At 43.1% G+C, this 21,104-nt stretch overlaps 1 protein-coding gene across 2 annotated transcripts in view; it reads right to left on the reverse strand.

Annotated features, from left to right (window-relative positions):
• Window positions 1–4,937: 4,937 nt before the first annotated feature.
• tshz3b (teashirt zinc finger homeobox 3b) overlaps window positions 4,938–21,104 on the reverse strand; it is a 36,646-nt gene continuing 20,479 nt past the window's right edge. Inside the window, exons 1-2 of one of the 2 annotated variants that reach the window (XM_054613934.1) lie at window positions 10,005–10,059; window positions 4,938–9,902 (exon numbers count right to left, since the gene is read on the reverse strand). In XM_054613934.1, the coding sequence (XP_054469909.1) occupies window positions 6,622–9,902; window positions 10,005–10,020 (3,297 nt within the window). In that variant the 5' untranslated portion in view covers window positions 10,021–10,059 and the 3' untranslated portion in view covers window positions 4,938–6,621. Of the gene's footprint in view, window positions 10,251–21,104 lie in introns of those variants that run through there. The other variant, XM_054613926.1, reaches the window with a different exon arrangement.

The following is a 21,104-nucleotide window of genomic DNA, read 5'->3' on the forward strand; positions in this document are numbered from 1 at the left end:
ATTACCAAATCAAGACCCTGGTAATGTTACCAAGAGGATCTGCTCTGGTGAATTAATGTTTAAGAGACTTGAAGACAGAGAGTTTTGGACTCATAGCAACACTTTTAGCCTTGAACTGTCACCATTGCGATGGCCGCAGTGTTTGCAGCCTGTATTGACAAACCTCTACAATTCAAGTTGCCAAATGGAATACAATCAGTGACCACAACCGGTCTCCATATGGCGTTCTCTTAATTATCACTAGTGGGCTTACATAAAAAAAAAATCCCCAATTGACAGCTGGTATTTATGGAATTTTGGATAAGATTAAACGCGGCAACCTCGCCCATATCTCCATATAATAAGTGATTGCTTGTCAGAAAAGTCTCAGTGATGAAGCCTGAGAATTTGTTTCGATATTCTTTCACTGGTTTTGTTTGACGGTAGAGTGGAGCACCAGGTTGTAATAGACTCCACAGCTAGATCCACAGTACAACATCAGTATTTTCGGGGCATAATGACTTTAAGTAACAAGGCAAAAAAGCATGCAGTAAAACGGTCTGAAAATCAGGTCAGTAGACTGGTTGAATTTGACCATGCTGAAGCAAGTCACACTGCCCTTTAAGAGGCTCTTGGCAGATCAATCAATATCAACTGACTAAACAGGGCAGTTGAAACTTTTTGTTGTAAAGTATAAAGCCTATATACGTAGAGTAAATTGGACTGTCAAAAATGTTACATTTTTACCGGCCAAGTGTTTGTGTACGTAACTGTTGTGATCTTGGCTACAAAACTATGTACCCAGAATATTGAGAATACCTCTCACAGCACCAACAATAGCACTAATGCAACATGACTTGTGAGTAAACTGTAAAAACTGTACAAAACGAAACAAATAAACAAATACAGTGCTTTAAACCAAGAGACCACTGTTGAGTTATTTAGAAGTTACACATTCTCCGTACTTTTGTTATGTTGTTTACTTTAGTTAAGTATGCCAGATATGTAACAAAACTATAGGTAAAATAAGTAAACTTTCCTTGGTATCACATGGGATACTAACTGTGGTCTGCTGGGTGAAAGTCCTGTGTTTGTTTTACCTATGACCCTGAGTGTTGTACTCTTAGTGAATACCAACTATGGGTATTTGTTTCTGAAATTGATCTCCTATCTTTGCTTACTTAGTCATTAATATTTTTTGTTTCAAAGACATGTTTTGGTTATCAAACTTTAAGTTTCAGAGGCTATAACAGCCATGCTGGTGGCTCTGGGAGGTTGTTGTTTGACTATGCTAATATGTTGACTTAAAGTTGACTTAAAGCAAGCATAATGTTCCCAATCCTAGTTTAGGATGGAGCTATTTGGTTATGAACCAAAGTAGCGAAGAAATTAAAAATTTTGACCTGATAAACAGTGCTCAAATGAAAGGTCCAGGGATCATCGAATTGATTATTATTCATGTTGACGACGGGGTCATAAACGACTGTGCTGCCTGTTGGCTAAAAGCTACTATGTTATTTCTGAGCAGAATATTATCTGTTTGGACTTAGTGAAATATAACGTTTTTTGTTTTTGTTGTTCCAGCAACATTTCTACTGAATAAATGTGGTAATCTTTTTGTTTTGCTCTTCATGAATAGGTTGTCCTCATCAACAAAGTTGGCTGGTGGCATATTCCTGCTCTGACAAACCATTCCTGGGGGGGCATCAGCCAATCGTATTTATTCAGGCATCCTCTGAAAAAGTGCCATTTGTCAGCATTAAATAAATAATTATATCGCGTGAGGCAGCATCCTATGGGTAGCAATGATTCTGCGAGACGGTTGTGTGCAAGTGAAATAAAGAACAGGAGAGAGAAGAAATGGGAACAGAAAAAGAAATCAAGAGAAAGCGAGATGGACAGGGCGCTCTCCCTGTGCGTCTTTGTGTAGGGAGTGTGTTTGCTTGTACCCCGGCTTTATTTGTGTTATGCCGCGTGATTCCATTGTGAGCGGCGGATCCACAGCGCTTGTATTCCCACCCTCCCTCCAGCCCCCTGCTTTAGATAAAGCTATCTGGATCTGCAGCACACCTTCCTCAAATGCATGCGAGCAGCTTACTATTGTGGAGGCTCTCTCCATGTTCCTGGGGGATTCTGACGGTTGCATTGTGTGGGCTACAATGAGGGTGTGGTGTGCTGGCACATAGCACCATCTCCAAAAACCACTATTAAGATGTTAATGTTCACTGGCAAGGCTGGCTTCAGGCAGTGCAGTCCTTTTACAGCTGACAGCCTACTTCCAGTTTTACATATAGGCCACAGAATGGAGCAACAGTGTTTAATTGCTAGCATATCTTTAGACAATTACGAGTGTTCTCATGTGCAAGCTATTGATTATTTTTGTTTTCATTTCATGTCTCAAAATAGTGACAGTCGTGCTAGTGGTTCTAAGAGGCTACAGTTGGACACAGCGGTGCATGCTAACGTCAGCATGCTGAAAAAGCTCCCAATGACGATGCTTGAATTATGAAGTTCAGCAGTTTTAATGTTTACCATGTTCGCCATTTTAGTGATGCTTGTCTGTTGATTTAAATGTCACCAATTTTGCAGGTGTTTGGTAGGCTGATGATGGCGCTCGAGGAAAAGTCAGCCGATCACTGAAGCCCGAACAACTCATCGTCTGGGAAATTTTCAGGGAAGTCCAGAGAGAACTTTCAATGCGGACAAAAGTGGTGCCAGCTAGCAATGCTAAAAAAGCAAGTTCTAAAACCATAAGTCTCCATCCTTTAGATTAGTTTATTTTCAGACAAACAGCTAAAAACTAAAACGATATCTTTTTTACAATGGAATAGGAAAAGATATAAGTGGCGAATCATTGCATTGAAAAAGCTTGAAGCAGCCGATGTTATTTTTTAGCTATTGTGGCTGTATTGCCTTTTTCTCTTGAGGCAATTTCAACAAAATAGTTTTTTAATTATCGATTAATTGACTTTTTGTTTCAGCATGAGACAAAAACTTGTAACTCTGGATGATGAGTTAGAATAGTTAAGATTTCCATGACATTGTCGAACATTTTTTCATGTATGTCGCATTATGTTATTGCCCCTCTTCCCCTGTCCTGTACAGCCAGAGTTGAACAGCAATGATGACTTTCTTCTTATGCTTTTTTTATTGACACAAAGTGACCCAGTGATGTTTTCACTGCAAACAGACACACGTGTAGCAACTCTTGGACCTGTATCATTAAAGTGCAGTTTCTGTCACCACCATTAACTACATTGTTGTCAAATCCACCAGGACTAAAATCTTAAAAGATTATAACTTAAACCAACATTCGCCTTTCTAAACTAAATGGAGGTCAGCATTGACTCATCTCTTTACTTCTCTGGCTCTTATTGATAGGGTTTAATGCATATTATGACTGCATCGAGAAAAATTGTAAGTGCATAGATGTAAATATGTTAATATATACTCTATTCCAGTGTGTGTGTGTGTGTGTGCACATGGCAGTGGTGGTGCCCATTGTCTCCTGCATGCTAGTTTTGAACCTTAATAAGCCCCTTACCTCTGCTCGTGGGATGTGAAGGCAGGAGGAGAGAAAAGGGCTTTCTTACACTTCAATTTCACGCATATTTTCTTTGAGGCTAATGAGAGCCTTAAAAACGGTGCCAGACTTCAGGCTGCGCCGTTGAAGGCTGACATTTTCACACACAGTGGCACCTTGTCACTGCAGATGAAGTCCTTCTACCTGGCTGTTGAGGTGTGTGTGTGTGTGTGTGTGTGTGTGTTGGCCTTTTCTGCATCTTTCTGCGTGTGAGGAAATAAAATAATTTGGTTTCCTGCTCTGTTCACGTGTGTTTGTGTTGTGTGCAGGTGTGTATAGTTGCCCCTGCATGTGTATTCTTTTTTCAGCATGGTATATTAAATGGCATTACAGAGCAGGAAAAGCGATGTAGCTCAGGAACACACAGCGCTGTCTCACTTTGATTTATCATGTGTGCTCAGTGTGTTTATGTAATACACTTGTGTGCTTTGTTGATGATATATACATGCCTGTTCTTAATACCCACCTCTGTGTTCTCATCCCCTTATCTGCACTGAACATATACCGATTCCCAACGCTTCCTCCTGCAAACTTTTACCTCTTCGTCTCATCTGCTTTATCTACGTCACGCTGTTATTCAGCAGGTATGAAATTGATGGTGACGCGATTCCTGCTTAATCACGGCTCCGGACAGGGAAGAAATTATGAATAAATAAACACTTGAAAGGCTCATCTTGTCAGCATTGTTGTCATCTCCCATGAAGCCTAAACAAACATGGCAGACATGTTTGTTTAGGCTTCATGGGAGATGACAACAATGGTGTCTTGCCTCACGGAAAATAGTCACAAAATGGACGTTGGAAGTAAATATTGAGCAGGTGACATGGAAGGGAAACCTTTTTTTTGTGTGTGTGTGTGTACTTGGTACTTCCTTATCATGTGTGCAAAGAGTAATGCTCTGAGTATGAAGCCCAGTTGCTATTTGGATGTGTGATTGATCCACTGCACCCTTAAAATTATAAAACTTTTTTGTCATTTGATTTGTTTGTTGATTTGTTCTTAGACCTTTTTTTTGCAGGCTCAGTCCTATTTATGCAGTGTATGCCTTAGTCTAAGCCACCAGGACAACAGAAAAGGCTACTGGGAAAGCCCCAAAATGATGGTGTCTGTTTGTATGTCTGGATATGTGTGTATGTGTGTGTGTATGTGTGTGTGTATGTGTGTATGTGTGTGTATGTGTGTGTGTGTGTTGTCTCCCACACGGCCCTGCTGCTGCCACTCACTGTAAACTAGTGTGCAGCTCGTCACAGACAGACGTTGACACACTCCCAGTCTAATGTGCTCATTAGGGACTGCACAGCACACACATAATTGATAGCCATGACACACACGATGCATACACGCATAATTGCAAAAAACAGTTTCCTTTTTTTAATGCTGCAGTAGAAAACAAGGTTATATGAAGTCATATAATGGGGGTTCATTGTCAAGAACAACAACAACAGAAAACGAAGAGAACAAAATGAAAAAAGACCAACAGCACAGAATGCATTACAGTATCTGTGCTGTTTACATGCCGATATTTTACACATAAGGATATTTTTTTTTATTATTTCTCTACCCTGGCAGCTGTCAGTTACTTCAGCAAATGAACTGCCAAAAATGTAGCAGAACCTGTCACTCAAGAGGTTAGTGTAACCATGGTTACCTTTCATATCCCAAAAAGATAAAGCTGCAGTGTGGAATCGTGGCAGAGTAATTAGACAGAACAAAAAAATAGGACCAATCGAAAAAGGCATTCAACAATATGAAACAACCAAGAGTGCTTATAAATAACAGTTTACATGTGAAATATCTTTATAAAGTAACATCTTTTTTGTACAACCTTTTATATCTTTTTTTAGTGTTCATACAGCGGCACATGTAGAGTAGTGTCTGGTAAAAAGAGTCTTTAACCCTTTGAGCACGAGTTGGGAATAAAAAGATTCACCTGTTGTCATCCTTTTGCTACCTTATCTTTTTTTTCGTATCGTTTGATTAAATAACACATTTATAAAACTATTGTGCAAAACAATTTTATTTATGTCTTCATATACTGTGCACCAGCAGATAGTCATAATCCTTTTAAATTAAAAAATATAGAAATTATGCATAATTTAGACAGGAATTAGTTAATATGTTTTATATACATATTTTACACAGACCTGAATTAATATAGGTCCCTGATCGACCAAAATAAAAGATTTCATTTTTTTTTCTTTTCTTTTTTAACCACATAGCCACATTGCTTGTGTCAAGTCCGGCAAACATATCTCAAACAAATATTAAGCCCAAGATGAAAACCTTGCAGTGAATCTCCTTTTAATAAAATGCGTTCATCTCTAGGATTAGATTTAGCATACTGTTTGTCTGGGAAACAGGCATTGCAGACACAATGCACACATTGTCCATCAAATTCTCACAATAGCTTCAATAATTCACAATCTCAAATCTTGAGCCAATAGTGTTTGGATTTTAGGGTGTAGAAGTGCTTTGACGTACTCAGAGGGTTAAATTTTAAATGCTGACTCCAGCACAAAAAAAAGAAAAAAAGAGAACAAACAAGCGGAAGAGTGGAATAAAAAAATCTCAAATAAATCATGGAAAGTGCACCCAGATTTAGTTATAAAATGTTTAACTAAACTGTTTCATTTATGCATGCAGCTTATCACATCCCAGTGATGTCAAAATATAAAGGAACTTAATTCCATTTACACAAGTTTCAAAATACACGCCACTTCATTTTAGAATCTCTTTTTTTTTAAACCTTCATATACTGTATTTTCTCAATGACAACAGCCCCCATCTGCACTCTATTCCAGTCAAAGCAGATCACTAAAATCTAGTGTCTTGGGCCAGAGTGAGACTACCTCACGAAAGAAAAAAATAACTGCTACAACACAAAATTAAAAACCATGTGCCAAAACTTAAAACAGTAGTTGTATGGCATCTTTGTGCAGCTCCATCACGTTAATAATCCTTTCTTCTCTTTGAAAGAATTGTCTGTGAAAGGCTTAAGAGAGACAGAGCAATAAAGAGTTTGCCAGTACAAAAGAACACAGCATTGTCCCCTGCCAGTGCTACTGTTTCTCCAGCTCGCACACATACATAAGATGGTCCTCAGGGGACTTCCCATGAGTCTTGCTCAGGTGAAGCTTGACCGCATGCTTGCTCGCAAAAGTCCGGTTGCAGAGCTTGCATTGGTACGCTGCCACGCTGTCTTCGTCCTCCGGGGAGGGTGACGGGGATCCAGTCGAGGGCAGGGAAGTGGTTAAGGACGAGGGAAGGGAGATGGGTAAGGAAGAGGGTAAAGGGTGGCTGGATGAGTGAAGATTCGAGAGCAGTTTTTCAGATAGTCCTTTGGTGTGGCGTTGTTGATGATGTTGTTGCGAAATCTGGCTGAGCAGCTGCTCCCCAGAAAGCTTGGCCAGGTCTCTCAGACGGAAGCCCAAGTGGGATTCCAAGTGGCTGACGTAGGTGGACGGCGAGCGGATCTGTGAGGCGCAGTCGCTGCAGAAGAACACCGGGTGACCTGAATCCAAGTTCTTCAAGAACTTGGTGCCACCGGTTCTCCTCAGCTGGTACTTGACATTAGCCAACCAGTGGGATATTGTAGTCATTGAGAGGCCAGTGAAACGGGAGATGTGCATTCTCTCCTGTGGGCTCAGGTCAGACATCACGTATTTGCCATCACTTGTTTGTCTCAGACTGGCGGCAAACTGGGCTTGTAGGATCAGGAGGTGCTGAGGGTTCCAGTTGGACTGCCGACCTTTACGTTTCTGGGCTGGGGAAATATCTTCTATATCCTCCTGGATGATGCCATCGATGTCGGAGCGCTCTGACAGGCTGGTAGGTGTGGAGGACTTGGAGACAGCCTGACTTTCGGTCAGGTTCCTCAACATGTCAGAGATGTCCGACAGTGCGTTTTCTCTCAAAGGGGAGCTGGACATAAAGGAAGCTACTGCAGCTGAGGCTTTGGTCATGGTGACAGCGGAGGAAGGGGAAATTGAAGACGGGGTGGTGGTGGTGGAAGAGAGAGCCGTTGAACCCAAAGAACCACCGCCGTTGTTTTTGTCAGCACCTTTTCCTTTGGTGAGATCTATTGGTTGGTCGTTGTTCAGATGTTGCTGGTAGAAATAGCGGTCTAAGCGGTCATTACCGTGCTTTTTGGTCTGTGCTGGTGGGGTGGAGGCAGCCACCGCTGCTTTCTCTGCCAGGCTGTTGCTCATCTTGAACAGCATGCTCATGGGGTCAAGGGAGGGCAGGGCAGGCTTAGCGGCCTTCCCCAGGTGGACGTTCATTACCGACTGCAGTGCGCTGAGGGGGTTGACAAATGGCTGTTCTGGAGGGGGATGGTCTGTGATGATAGCTGTACTGCCACAGAGAGAGGCAGGCAGGGGGGATGTCACGGCAGTGGACTCCACTCCATTCTCCATAGACTCTTGTATAGAAATATCTCCATTTGAATCTCTGTGATTGGCTCCACTTCCCTCACCTACTGCTTTTTCCGCCCCACTTGTATTCTCTGGAGTTTTACAGCTTCCTGCTCTATTTTCTTTGGGCGACTCTCCTCGGGCTGATTCCCCTGCCTCGCTGTTGCAGGGTGATGGCGTGGTACGTCTCAGAGGAGATCCCCTAACAACACCACTTGGCTCTCTCATTTTCTCCTCTACCTTGGCAACTTTCTCTGTCACTTTCTTGACCAGTTCTTCCATTGCATGAAAGTTGTTTTTGGATAGCGGGGAGTTCTGGCGGCTGGGAGGGGAGATCAGAGGATGGATCTTACCAGTAGGAGAGAGAATCTCCCTTCCAGGAAACATGTATTTGAGGGGAGAGCTCTTCCCAGTGTTGCCAAGTGAGAGCTTCATTATGTTTGGGAGCTGGTATGCTGCATGGATACTGGGATATCCACCCCAGCTTGGAGCTCCATTCTGGGCTTTGCTGATGGCTGAGGTCACTGTGTTCTCCAAGGACTTGAGGATGTCGAGACCCCCTTTTGGACTTTCATCCAGATCCTCCTCAGTCAGATAAGAGTATTTTGAGGGGATGTCAAACTTCTCCTCAGTCTCCTCCTCACCTCCTGTCTTCTTCTCCTTGTTGAGATAACCATTGTTGATGATGGGCTCTTTAGTGCATTCCTCCTCCTTCTCCTCCTTTTTTATCTCCACAACCATTGCAGTTGGGGACATGCTGGTTGGAGGAGGAACTGGGGCAGGTGGAGGGGAGAATGTTGTGGCAGCCAGAGGAACGGATTGGAACTTTTCTTCAGCTGTTAAATTGGGTATTGGGGTTGGAGTGGACGTTTCGAGGATGGGTTTGCCTTTCTTAATAGCAGAGTTGGTGACCTTTATAAAGTGTCCGGTCACCATCATGTGAGCAGTGAGCTCTTGTAGCGTGTCATGAGAGCTACCACACTCCATGCATTTGAGGATCTGCGACTTCCTGGATTCAAACTGCCAGGCATAGCTGGCACCGTTCTGGTGTCCATAGCGGTTGTTAGGTGTGATGTAAGGATTGGTGACCTTCTGGTGTAAGTCATTGGAGTCATTGAGGGGGGTGGGCTTAGGTGTGATGCCTCCGTTAGAGTCTGGAGAGCTAGGGATGTCTAGTTCCATAGGAACTCTCTTTCGAGCCGAGGAGATAATCTTAGCGGCCACTGGTGTAACAGGCTCTTTCAGGGGCACTTTCTGGTAGTGTTTCGTCTTGATCATGTGGACACTTAGGTCCTGTAGGGATTCAAAGGAGTGCCCACAGTACATGCACTTGAGAACTTTCTGTGCATCCTCCTTCCCCTCCATCTCTAGCAAGGATCGCTTTCTTGGCTTTGACCACCGTTTCGTACCCTCACTGTCCGTCTCGTGGTTATCGTCGCGGTAGTGGCCTGTCTCGTTCATGTGCACGGTGAGCCCTACTAGGGTGTCGTACGCCGCACTGCAGTCCTTACAGCGGAACTTGCTGGCACCAGTGAATATAGAGCCATACAGCTTGGAGCTCTGCCGGTACAGCTGGACGGTACTAAAGAGGTTGGGTTCCATAGATGCTGCAGATACAGCCACTGTGGGATGTTGAACCAGGCCCATCCTGTTGTGGTGGTTCTGTGAGGCCTGCTGGAGGGTCTTAGCCATAGCTGTCTGGTGCCAGTCATAGCCTCCACTTCCACAGCTACTGCTGCTGCTGCTACTACTGCTGCTGCTGTGACTGCGAGGGGGTTTTTCTGCAGGGGGCTGGCTCAGGTTCAGATTCAGTGTGGACCAATAGGAGTTGGTCAGGAAGGAGGTGTAAATGGCCTTCATCTTCTCCAGGCTGTCAGCCACAGACCCTGTGGTGGCTAATATGGCCTCATCTCCACCTACTGGGGCAGCAGCATTGGCAGCAGCCATCATGACGGAGGAGGAAGATAGGGAAAGGGCATTCGAGGGGTCCTTCGAGAGGAGAATATCATCCTCGTTTTTAAGAGAGGAGATCTCAAAATCGGACATTCGGTCACTGGATTCACTCAGGTGAGACTCACTGTCCAGCTCTTGACCAGAAAAGTCTGCAGCGTTTGGGGAGTCGTGGAAGCCAGTGGATCCTGGCCTGTCCTTGAGAAGGAAGTCTTTGTCCTGACATAGGAACTTGGAGGCAGGCTCCTCCCCTTCCTGGGCTGAGTCGTCTCCATCCAGGTCCTCATCCAACAGGGCTGCTTCCTTCTCATCTTCAGGGACGTATGCTGCTCAGGCAGAGAAAAGAAAAAAACAAAGAGAGAGAGAGAGAGATTTGTTAGAACCACACTGACAGCATATGTAATGATGGAGATTCTCAACTCTGTATTCCTGTTTCTACACTGAGCAGGGAACTGATCGAAACACAAGATACTGACATTCACACTTTCTCCAGAGGAAACAGAGCAATCATCACAATGGCATCCACAGACAAAGTATTTCCTATCATAAATGTTTGCAGTAATTCTGTTCTATCTTCCCCCTTTTAAATTGACATTGTTTTCAAATTGGAATCAAGTTGCCACCCCCTCCCATTCTCTCCCCACCCCCAGGTCTTTGTTCTGTACTGCAGAAAAAACCAGAGACAGCCGGAGAGAGAGAGAGAGATGGAGGATGGAAAAAGAAAAAGATGGAGGGAGGCAGAGGGGAAAAACGTCGCTTCAAACATAACTTGCCACCTTATTCTTCTCAAGGGGCAACAGCTTGAAATTAAAACTAAATTTGAAATTAATGAAGCACATTCTGGCGGTGGCATTCGTTTCTGAAGTAATAAATTACTTGTATCAACCTCGGAGACAGCGGTTCCTGTCTGTCAATTAATATGTCTTACGCTTCTTCTGCAGACTCTAATGCATTCCCTAACAGACACACTCGCCATTTAAATTAAGCATGCATTTTCACTCATTACACTGCTCAGCCCTCGCCTCCTCGTAAATAAAAATGAATGTATGTACGTTTGCCTGCAACAAATCTCTCCCCGCAAAAACCCATTTGCTTCAATTACCAAAGATTAGAAAAAAAGTTTAGAGTTATTATTTACAGTTTAGCTTCGGGAGTGGGCTTGAGGCTTTCAATTTATATCCAAATCCCTCTAGTTTAACAATAATGCAATGGAAATCATATAGAGAAAAATATGTATCCAGACAAATCACAGCCTCGCCTCTTTGTACATCTATGAATGTTTTATTTTGTTAATAAGTCTATGAAATGGATAAAACAATATCAGATGAGAAACTCAGCTTGCTCACACTTTGTGATTAAGGCTGGGTTTCTGAATATTAATGGGGACGCAGCGCACACAGGCGAATGCATACGCAAACCTCTTGCTTTAGCAGCAACACTGGCAAAGAAGACGAGCGTGTGTGTGAGTGAGCGGTGCCCTTGTGCCCGGCATTCCTTTCTGCAACAGGCCATCGCTCATCTAAGCTGGTATGTAAACACAGAGCGAGCCGGTAAGTGGGACGGGTGTGGCACGGAAGCAAGCGCATATTCAATCACAATTTACCACTTTCAAAGACATGCAAAGTCTAAATAGATTGAAATGTACATTGGGTTATATAAATTAGGAGAACGCACAGTTAAATTTCTTATAAACAACACAAAAGATAACACAAAAAACTTTCCCCAAGGTAACTAGGTTGAAAACAAAACTCCATATCATGCCTAGAGTTCTGTCATGGCTTGAAAACAAAGGAAAATACGGGCTTCCACAAGTAATGCCTACACCACCTGCCAGCGTTATCATACAACACACTAAAGCTGTTGCCGACTCCCGTTTCCAACTGAGCATGTGTATGTGCTAATACTGCATCAGCAGCAACACAGAGAGGAGTCTCTGTCATTGTCAGGCTACCGGTTGCCATCGGCGATGATTCGACACCACCGTGGGACAAACAGATGCACAGAGACAGAGATTTCCCAGAGCCCATCACACGTCACACACACACACACACACACACACACACACACACACACACACACACACACACACACACACACACACACACACACACACACACACACACACCAGTTGTACTGTAACTGCTGTAGTCTTAACAACTCTTTGCCTCCGGGCATTCTCAGGAACTTCTTTGTTGAACATGCAGTCTGTTCCTGCTCTCAGTCTAACATAAAAAGGATCCATTTGAAACACTTCAAACATGTTATCTTATGTTAGATGCTGGTAAGGGCAATTTAAAAACTGCAGGGTCACATAACCCTTATCTACTCTGCACAAGTAAGTATTGTTTATTTTTAATTGTATTGAAGTGCACCTATCTTAAAACCTTGATGCATTTAAGCTGCATGTTTAACATTTAAGGATATAAAACACAAGCACACACACACACACACACACACACCCCCCCTCTCTCAGAGCTTCCCCATCGCTCTCCCCCGCTCCGTCTCGGAGACACATCCACCCGCCCGCACATACGTGCAGCCGAGCAGACCCACATGTACATGCCATCTGTTCTGAATCAGCCAAAACGACAGCTGTTTAAGAGAACAATGCTCCGGCTGAGGAAACAGCCGAACACAGCAGCCCGGCGCTCTCATCAAGGCCAAACATCAATGTGAAATCTCCTTTAAAACACAAAAAACGTGCGCGCTCCGCTTCGAATTAGCTGCCTTTGTGTGTGATGAGAACACGACGTGTGTGCTTGTGTGTGTGTCAATCTGCGTGCCTGCAAATGTGTAACATGTATAGAGACACATGCAAGAGAATCATGGAGAAAATTGCGTTTGCCAGCGAGACTAGTGTGTGCTGAATGAACCCTCGGTGTGTAGGCTACATCCACCTACATGGTGAGTGAAGCACAGCCCGACTTGTTTGACGCGAAGGATGTCGAAATATAGAAACATATGACATTTAATAGGCGCAGTGTTGCAACAAATAGATGCAACTGCTTGCATTGAACATAGGCTGCAATGCCAGCGTAGGTTTAACTACAGCTGCTTATGTTGTTTTGTGACATCGTAAAATAAATACCCAGTTAATTGCAGTTTCATTTTTACTTGGACGGAAGTCAAGACTGGGGCCACACACAGTCGAGAACATGCAGCGATGAACCCCAAGGCTGCTGGCTTATGTCCAGGCTGCAAGGTTCACAACGCTACGGCCCATGGATACGGAGATAAATATGGAAGAAACACATCCACGCACACACACAAGCAGGAAACCGCTGGAGTAGAAGAAGCCCGGGCCAAACACACCAGGTATGCTGGTGGTCTTTTAATTAGTGGAGAGAGAGAGAGAGAGAGAGAGTTCCAAATGAATTGTCAGCAGGGTGGAAGGGGGTGTTTTTCGATCTCAGTTACAGGAGGAACGGGCCGGGAGAGATCGCCTATATTATAAAAAGCATCACAGTTGTTTCTGTGAGAGCTACAGCGGAAGGGCTCGGAAAATGTTCTTATCATCTGAAAAAAAGTAACAAATCCGCTGCTATAACGGCAAATACCTCTAATAACACACATTTAAATTAAACTTGGATGTACATTAGAAAATACTGGTGAAGCTGTGATTCACATAACTATGTCTCTGTATTCCTGTCTGGTGCGCAAAGTGAGGAAATGCTTGTGCACTCTGCAGATGTTATGATGTTAGGAAACGGTTTATCATTCTTATATAACCACTTAACAGACCTATCAGACACACAGGCACGTCAGCGCTGCCTGTTTACACTTCGGCTTGGACCGTGCATGTTTCAGCGCGCGTGCATGTGTGTGTGTGTGTGTGTGTGTGTGTGTGTGTATGTGTGTGTTAGTGTGTGAGACACAAAGACGGACCGTCCATGTCAGTAATAGAACAGAAACATTTTTGTTGAGACAGAGCTGAAGTCATATCTGTAGGCCTGAGATGAAAGCAGCAGAATTTTCTCACATGAACCATGTGTGAGAGGACTCTGTGTGCACCCCCCCTCCCACCATTTCTCACTTGATAAGATCCTATAATCTCCACCCACTCCCTGCCTCCCTCCCTCCATCCCGCCCCAATCACCAGTGCAACCCACATTAATGAAGTTAATTGAACCTGCGATCGATAATACTTAATTATTGTGATTTGACATGCACAGACAAATTGGTGGGATGGCTTCTGTGTGTGTGTGTGTGTGTGTGTGTGTGTGTGTGTGTGTGTGTGTGTGTGTGTGTGTGTGTGTGTGTGTGTGTGTGTGTGTGCGCAGCAGCAAGGTTGGTTAAAGCGGCATTGGCCATCTGCGGCGAGTTCCTCTAGATTGGCGAGGCGTGCCATTGATCTCGAGAGGTGTTCGATCGACCCCCAGACGCCCGACCAATTCCTTGAAATGGCTGCACGACTTAACAGACTTGTAACATATTTATGGTATCATTAGAATATGACGCGCTGGCCATGTTGTTAGCAAAACAAAATGTGTGATGGGTCATGCACTAAATCACCACAAAATATATGAGAATCTGAATGGTAAACAAAAGCAACATTACTCGACTTTATCATTTTTGTTTACTAATAACATCATTATTAAATATTCTCAATATCATTTTTGGAAACGTACTTTAATGTCATTAGAATAATATAGAGAATCCACTTTTTTTTGCCTCTTCAGTGTTTATAGTGAAAGTTTTCAACAAATCCTTCAGAATATTGCTACACAACTGGAGTCAATATAATACTACTACTACGCTGTTAATACTAAGAATAATAATTAAATGTAAAAGTGTACGCAGAAAACTTCCAACATAAATTTGGATACACACCACTTTGTTGGAAAGAATTGTAGTTTTGCAGTGTGACATGTCAACAGGCCATCATGACTACAGTTCTACCACAAAACTGTCAACTTACTATTTCTCCATTAGGCTATATCACAGAATATGTTACTTTATGTTACAATAACAACATATTTTGACATGATTTTACTGGAAAGTCTAGGAAAAAAACGTTTATAGATAGAATACCAAGTTCAGAAAATTTTATATCAGACAAAGCACTTCGACACAATGTTGCAAAAATCATATAAACGACCAAAAATGCCTTAAAACGTTCTTGCTAATTGATTGGCAATTCTGTCCACAATACATGCAAATATGTTAAAGTGACGGATCACTGATGGTGCATCGTCTCATATCATGTCATGTTATATATTCTCTATGATATGCATTTGTCTTATGTGGTATAAAAGCAATACTTCATTTCATAAATATAGTAATTACATAAACCTAGTCATACTTTATTGTACTTCAATGTCCTATGGTATCGGTTTAACGGCAAGAACCTCTAACAGTGTTCTATGCAATAGTGAGTTCATGATGTTGGGAATGCAGGTTAGAGCTCTTGTTATTAGCTAATGTTAAAAAGAATTATTGATGTCAATAAAATTCATATTAATAGAACCTGCTCCTTGCCAACAATGCTTTAGAAAAGACAGGAACGACTCACAGAGACTGATTTGATTGTTGTACATGTACACAACATTGAGTCCAAATCATTTGGTGAAACAACATAAGTATGTTCTCTAAAATGTTCACTAACACATAATAATCTCACTGATTGACTGTTTTTATTTTGGTTGTGTACTGTATGTACACTCACAGAAGGCCCTGTTGTAGTTTTAGCTGTAGATGTAGTTTTTGTGTTTGAGAAGTATCTTGTGGTAACGTGAAAATAAAAGGAAAAAGAAAAAGCACAATTTGATAGTATTTTGTATCACATATCAATAATGGCTGTTAGACATACACTGCTGTTTAACTGTTTTCTCTAAAATATACTTTTTATTCACAGGAATGTACCGTATATGAATTATTTCTATGAGGAACTCTGCGCTGATAAGCTGTAATGAACAGTGCGATAGTCCGAAATATGCTAAATGCCGAGATAATATTAGCATATACAGCGCACAGTGGCAGTGGTGCTAGCGAGAGAGAGGGGGGGAGGAGGGCGGGTGAGAGAGGGGAGATTAGATTTGGAGTGGCAACAGTTAGTTGGTGTGTCTGTCTTGGACTGCGGCGGCGTCCAAACACACTGGAATACTGCGATTATTCAGAAATGCTGATGCTGTTGTAGGACGCCAGCATATGTCCGTAAACGTGTGTGTGTGTGTGTGTGTGTGTGTGTGTGTGTGTGTGTGTGTGTGTGTGTGTGTGTGTGTGTGTGTGTGTGTGAGCAGAGTTAGCCTGGCTAATCATCTCCCCATGCCACTCAGCTGGGGAGCTGCTGACACTGTATTTACATGCTGCTGTTACACTGCCAATACAAGAGTGTGTGCATGGGCTCCAGAGCTACTGACAAACTCGCTGATTTGTGTGTGTGTGTGTGTGTGTGTATGTGTGCTATATTATACATGTGCAGTATTTATGTGGCGAAACAGATCCATTATTTTTGTACAAATCAAATGCAGCACCATTTCCAATAAGAGTGTTTGCTATGCAATGTCAACCTAACACCTGAACACTGACTCTTAACTGAGGGAATAAATGTGTGTTTGTTGTCTAAAAGCAGCCATATTCAGTAATTTGTCAATAATAAATGGTAAAGAAAGTGTGCCTATTAATTAAAAAGACAGTATTTCCATCTATATGGGACACTCTGCATACTGAACACACATGATAGGGGTGACTGTTTTCCACCCTCACACACTAACACACGCCTGTCGTCAGTAGCACCCAGCCTCTACGTGACCTCTCTCTGACTGTACGGCTGCTAGTTAATTAAGGAGGAGCTGTAAAGGAAAGAGTGAAACCATATAGAAAGCAAAGATTACCACCTCGCGTTAAAGACTCAATGAGAAACACGGCTGAGAAACCAATCAGACGGTGGACGGGAAACAAAAGATATGTTGTGACGAATCAAAACAGGAAAAGCTGTAGATTCAAGTGGTGCCTTTAAGGACCGCCGATGTGACCGGACTACAGCGATCTATGTCAAATTCAGATGATGCTCCTCTGCTGTCGTGCAAATGTCAAATCTTTATTCCCTTTTTTTAACTGAGGGAAATGAACAGGAGGATAGCTTTAATGTGTGCATTATAGACCAAAACACATTTCAAATACCACTCTGATGCTCTAACAACCAGCAAGCCACACAGGGAATCACTGTTAAATGTGATGTTAAAGAAAGAAAGAAAGAAAGAAAGAAAGAAAGAAAGAAAGAAAGAAAGAAAGAAAGAAAGAAAGGTCCACATAAAAACAGTGTATGCTATATTTAGAATATGGCCCTCTCTCTGACGGGGCACTGAACTGAAAGTGAAACTCATCCACGCTCTCTTTAAAGCCACAAGACCCCACTGACAAAAACAGTGTAGGTAAGTTTCACTTTGAGATCAATTCCTTGTCGGACAATATTCTAAATATAGTGTAAGCTTATAGTGATATTCTTTGCTTCTTCAAACTGGGGGGGCATGCCGACCTCCATCTACAGTAGGTAATATAGCAAAGCACCCCAACCTCATCTTTACTGGCACATCAGACTGATTTGAGTTATAGTGGACAACTATTAGCCAATGATTATACCGTTTTGTATCATAATTGTTACCAAAAGAAAAAAAGACTACGTCATTTAACCTTGAGATCAAACTTTTGGCATAAAGTAGCGGTGTGCTAGCCACTACTGGAAAGAAATAGCTCTTAACAAGCAGCCTGAATAGCATGCACATATGGCGATTAGCATGAATCATGTGCAAAAACTGTTAATCTGATGACATTTACACATTTATAATTTACAATACACAATACTAATACAATACGTACGGTGCACGCAGAATATCAGGGGGCCGTTGGACAAATTGAAAAACAGATTTTGAGAAATCTGGGGGTTTTTTTTCACCCTAACCCTACACACACAGGCACGTCTCACCACACACACATTATCAGTGGGAGACTGCTGGTCAGTAAATGATCCTCCGCCTGGCCCTTTGTTATTCAGATAGCTTGCACTTGGAGCAGCCACACTCTCAAAAGCCATCAGGGCAACCTGAGGTCATGAGCACCCGTCCCCAGGGGGATGTGTGTGTGGGTGTGAGAGTGTGTGTGTGTGTGTGTGTGTGTGTGTGTGTGTGTGTGTGTGTGTGTGTGTGTGTGTGTGTGTGTGTGTGTGTGAAAGAAAACCAGCGGGATGTGTAGAGTTAGCCAAGCAGGGCTGAGCAAGAGCCATCATTTCCACCATCTCCCATTTGTTTCTCCCCTCCGAGCTCCCCTCCCATCCTCATACCTCCCACACGTCCTACGCTCTCCCTCCCTCCTTAGTGCCATTTCCTCTCTCTCTCTCTCTCTCGTTCTCTCTCTTTCTGCCTCCATCATCTCCAGTCCGCCTCACACACACATAGGCCTGCTGTTTTTCCTCTTTCTCTTCCCTTTGTTTTTCCTTTAACTTTCCCCCCGAATTCCCTCGATATTCGTCTTCACCGTTCTCCCAGACGAAAAAAAATTAAATCTGACTTTCATAGCAGGCAAAGGGTGCACACACAAGTGGGCACTCACACAGACAACACACACACACACACACACACACACACACACAAGAAAATTCCATGATCTGCTATACACAAAGTAAAATGCTATTTTGAAGAAACACACAACTGTGCAGTTAAGACTGTGCTTTTGCACTTTGGTAAAATACAGAGGAGAAATGTCTATGTTCACTACCCCCCCCCCACACACACACACACACACACATACACTGTCAGGAACACACACTTTCACACACTCGTTGCATCGCAGCCTGGTTAGCTGCTGCTGGGTATCTATTACCTGCCAGTCTGCCCTGATCTCTTTGGACAGCTCTGATCAAAAGATGTCATCCGACCTACTCGACTGGGCCTCGCTAGGGAAGTTAGCAAGGGGGAATGTGTGTGTGTGTGTGTGTGTGTGTGTGTGTGTGTGTGTGTGTGTGTGTGTGTGTGTGTGTGTGTGTGTGTTTGGGAGTAAATCACACAGCGGGTCTGGGTGTAAATAAAACGACAGGATCGCTTTAAGGTCCCGTCAGGTAGGCAAGAGGCGATTATGATAACGCCCGCTCTGCTCCGACGCAAGCGGACACACTTAAATCCACCGGGCCGGAGCGTAATATACATGATATAGCTATTTTTCTGTCTCTTCCTGCCCGCCTCTGTGTGTGTGTGTGTGTGTGTGTGTGTGTGTAGTCGTCTTTCTTATCTTTCCCTTTTTTTCCTTCCATCTCTTGTGCAATAAGGCATTGTTTTGTGGGATTACTGCTGGTGCATCTGCTGAGAACAGATTGAAAAGCAGCGTCACTCAAAGGTTGATATCAGGCTTTTTTGAATCTGTATTAAAGAGGAGGGTGCACGTGTGCCAAGTCATCATCATCACACACGTTCACACCGACACGTAGATGCTCTCACTGACAGAGTCCTGCATCTGAAAAAATGAATGCGTCTCCTCCGTAAAGAGATAAAGAGAACCCCCCCCCCCCCCACAAATTTTGTAAAACCAAAAAAAAACACAGATGTTTTTTTTCTTTCTAAAGGAAGCGACGTCGAAGCTCCGTCCGAGCAATAAAAGGTGTAAAATGCGAGGGGGTTTTTAGAGGAAAGAAAAACGGCAGGCAATAAAGCTGGAAAACAGCACTGCTCCGAGGCAATTTAGACTGCAAAACACAAACCATTAAGTTTGTGCATTATCTTTTAATTTAATCTTGAATGATTTATAATCCATCACGCAAGGCTTCAACCATATCCAATTATTCTCTGCTGCTTGATTGACAACAAAGGTGATTTATTAAGCTAATAAAAACTGATGTGCTCTCCACTATGCTCTGGAAATAACCAGCCGGACCGAGAGCTCAAAGACACATTGCCCACAAACACACACTCACACACACACACACACACACACACACACACACACACACACACACTTCCTCCTGAGAGGTAATGGATCAATACTTTGAGTGTGTGCTTGCGTGTTTTGAAGTGTGAGGTTTTTTTTGTGTACAGGGTTAAAGTGTGCACAGGAAGCCTTTGAACAGTCGCATAAGTATCTCTTTACTTAAAAGAGAAATCGGTTTCCATCTGCCGCTGCCGCTCTCTCGCTGTGCCAGAAACGTCGGAAATCAAAATGTCAGGCTTAGTGACGAGAGATGATCCCCCCCCCCCCCCCCCCCCCAAATGCAAGGCCGAGTGATTATATTAGGCTTTAATTCCTCCATCCACGGCGTATATGTCATCTTAGCCTGCGCTTTATCTGCTAATGTTACGCTCAATCACTTGATATTAATGGAAAAACAGAGAGCCAGGGGGCCCCGTAATGGTGGTGGTGGTGGTGGTTGGTGTTTGTGTGTGTGGAGGGGCGGGGGGGGGTTAACGGTCCCGAGTTCACATGCATATCAATGTAGGAGACTGCCGTTAAGAAATATTAGCATGTTTACAGCACCATGTATGAGGCTCATTTAATGAGGCTCGCATGTTTTAATGTGGCTACACACACACACACACACACACACACACACACACACACACACACACACACACACACACACACACACACTACATGGCCTGTTTTCATTGGCTTTCTTGTTTTCTTTTACAGTGATGCTGGTATCGTTGTCATTTAAACTGACATGTTTGAAATTGTGGCCCTTGTGAAGTCGGTTTTAGGGTGACCGTCCAAATTACAGCTGCAATCCTACACTTATCAGAAACAAATGTTCTCAGGAAGAGAGGAGGAGGAGGAGGAAGGAAAAGAAGTTTGCCTCGCCTTGTCGGGGTTAGGATGACGGTATGATAAGAGTTAAGGGTAAAAATGTGTAAGATTTGGTCAGAGTTTATTTTAAAAAACATTCAAATAATGACCAACCAGAATGAGCAGAATGTGAGTTTACTTTATATCAAAGACGACTACGAATTGTGTTGCCGAGTCATCTGCCAAAATTTAGTAGGAGATGTCAGGACGAGGGAAATTCCAAGATTTTCGATACCCAATTTGATACACTGGTAAAAAACGAAACAATAAATCCCATCTGCTTAAACACACACTCCCTAATTCATGTGTGTAAAATGTGTATTACTGCCTGTAAAGTAATGAAGGTGAAAAAGAAGTCCAAAGAAGAGCTGCAGCTTTTTTTTTTTTCTACACTGAACACATTACTGAAAAAA

The sequence above is a fragment of the Anoplopoma fimbria genome, chromosome 2 (genome assembly GCF_027596085.1).
Source record: "Anoplopoma fimbria isolate UVic2021 breed Golden Eagle Sablefish chromosome 2, Afim_UVic_2022, whole genome shotgun sequence".
NCBI classification, from domain to species: Eukaryota; Metazoa; Chordata; class Actinopteri; order Perciformes; family Anoplopomatidae; genus Anoplopoma; species Anoplopoma fimbria.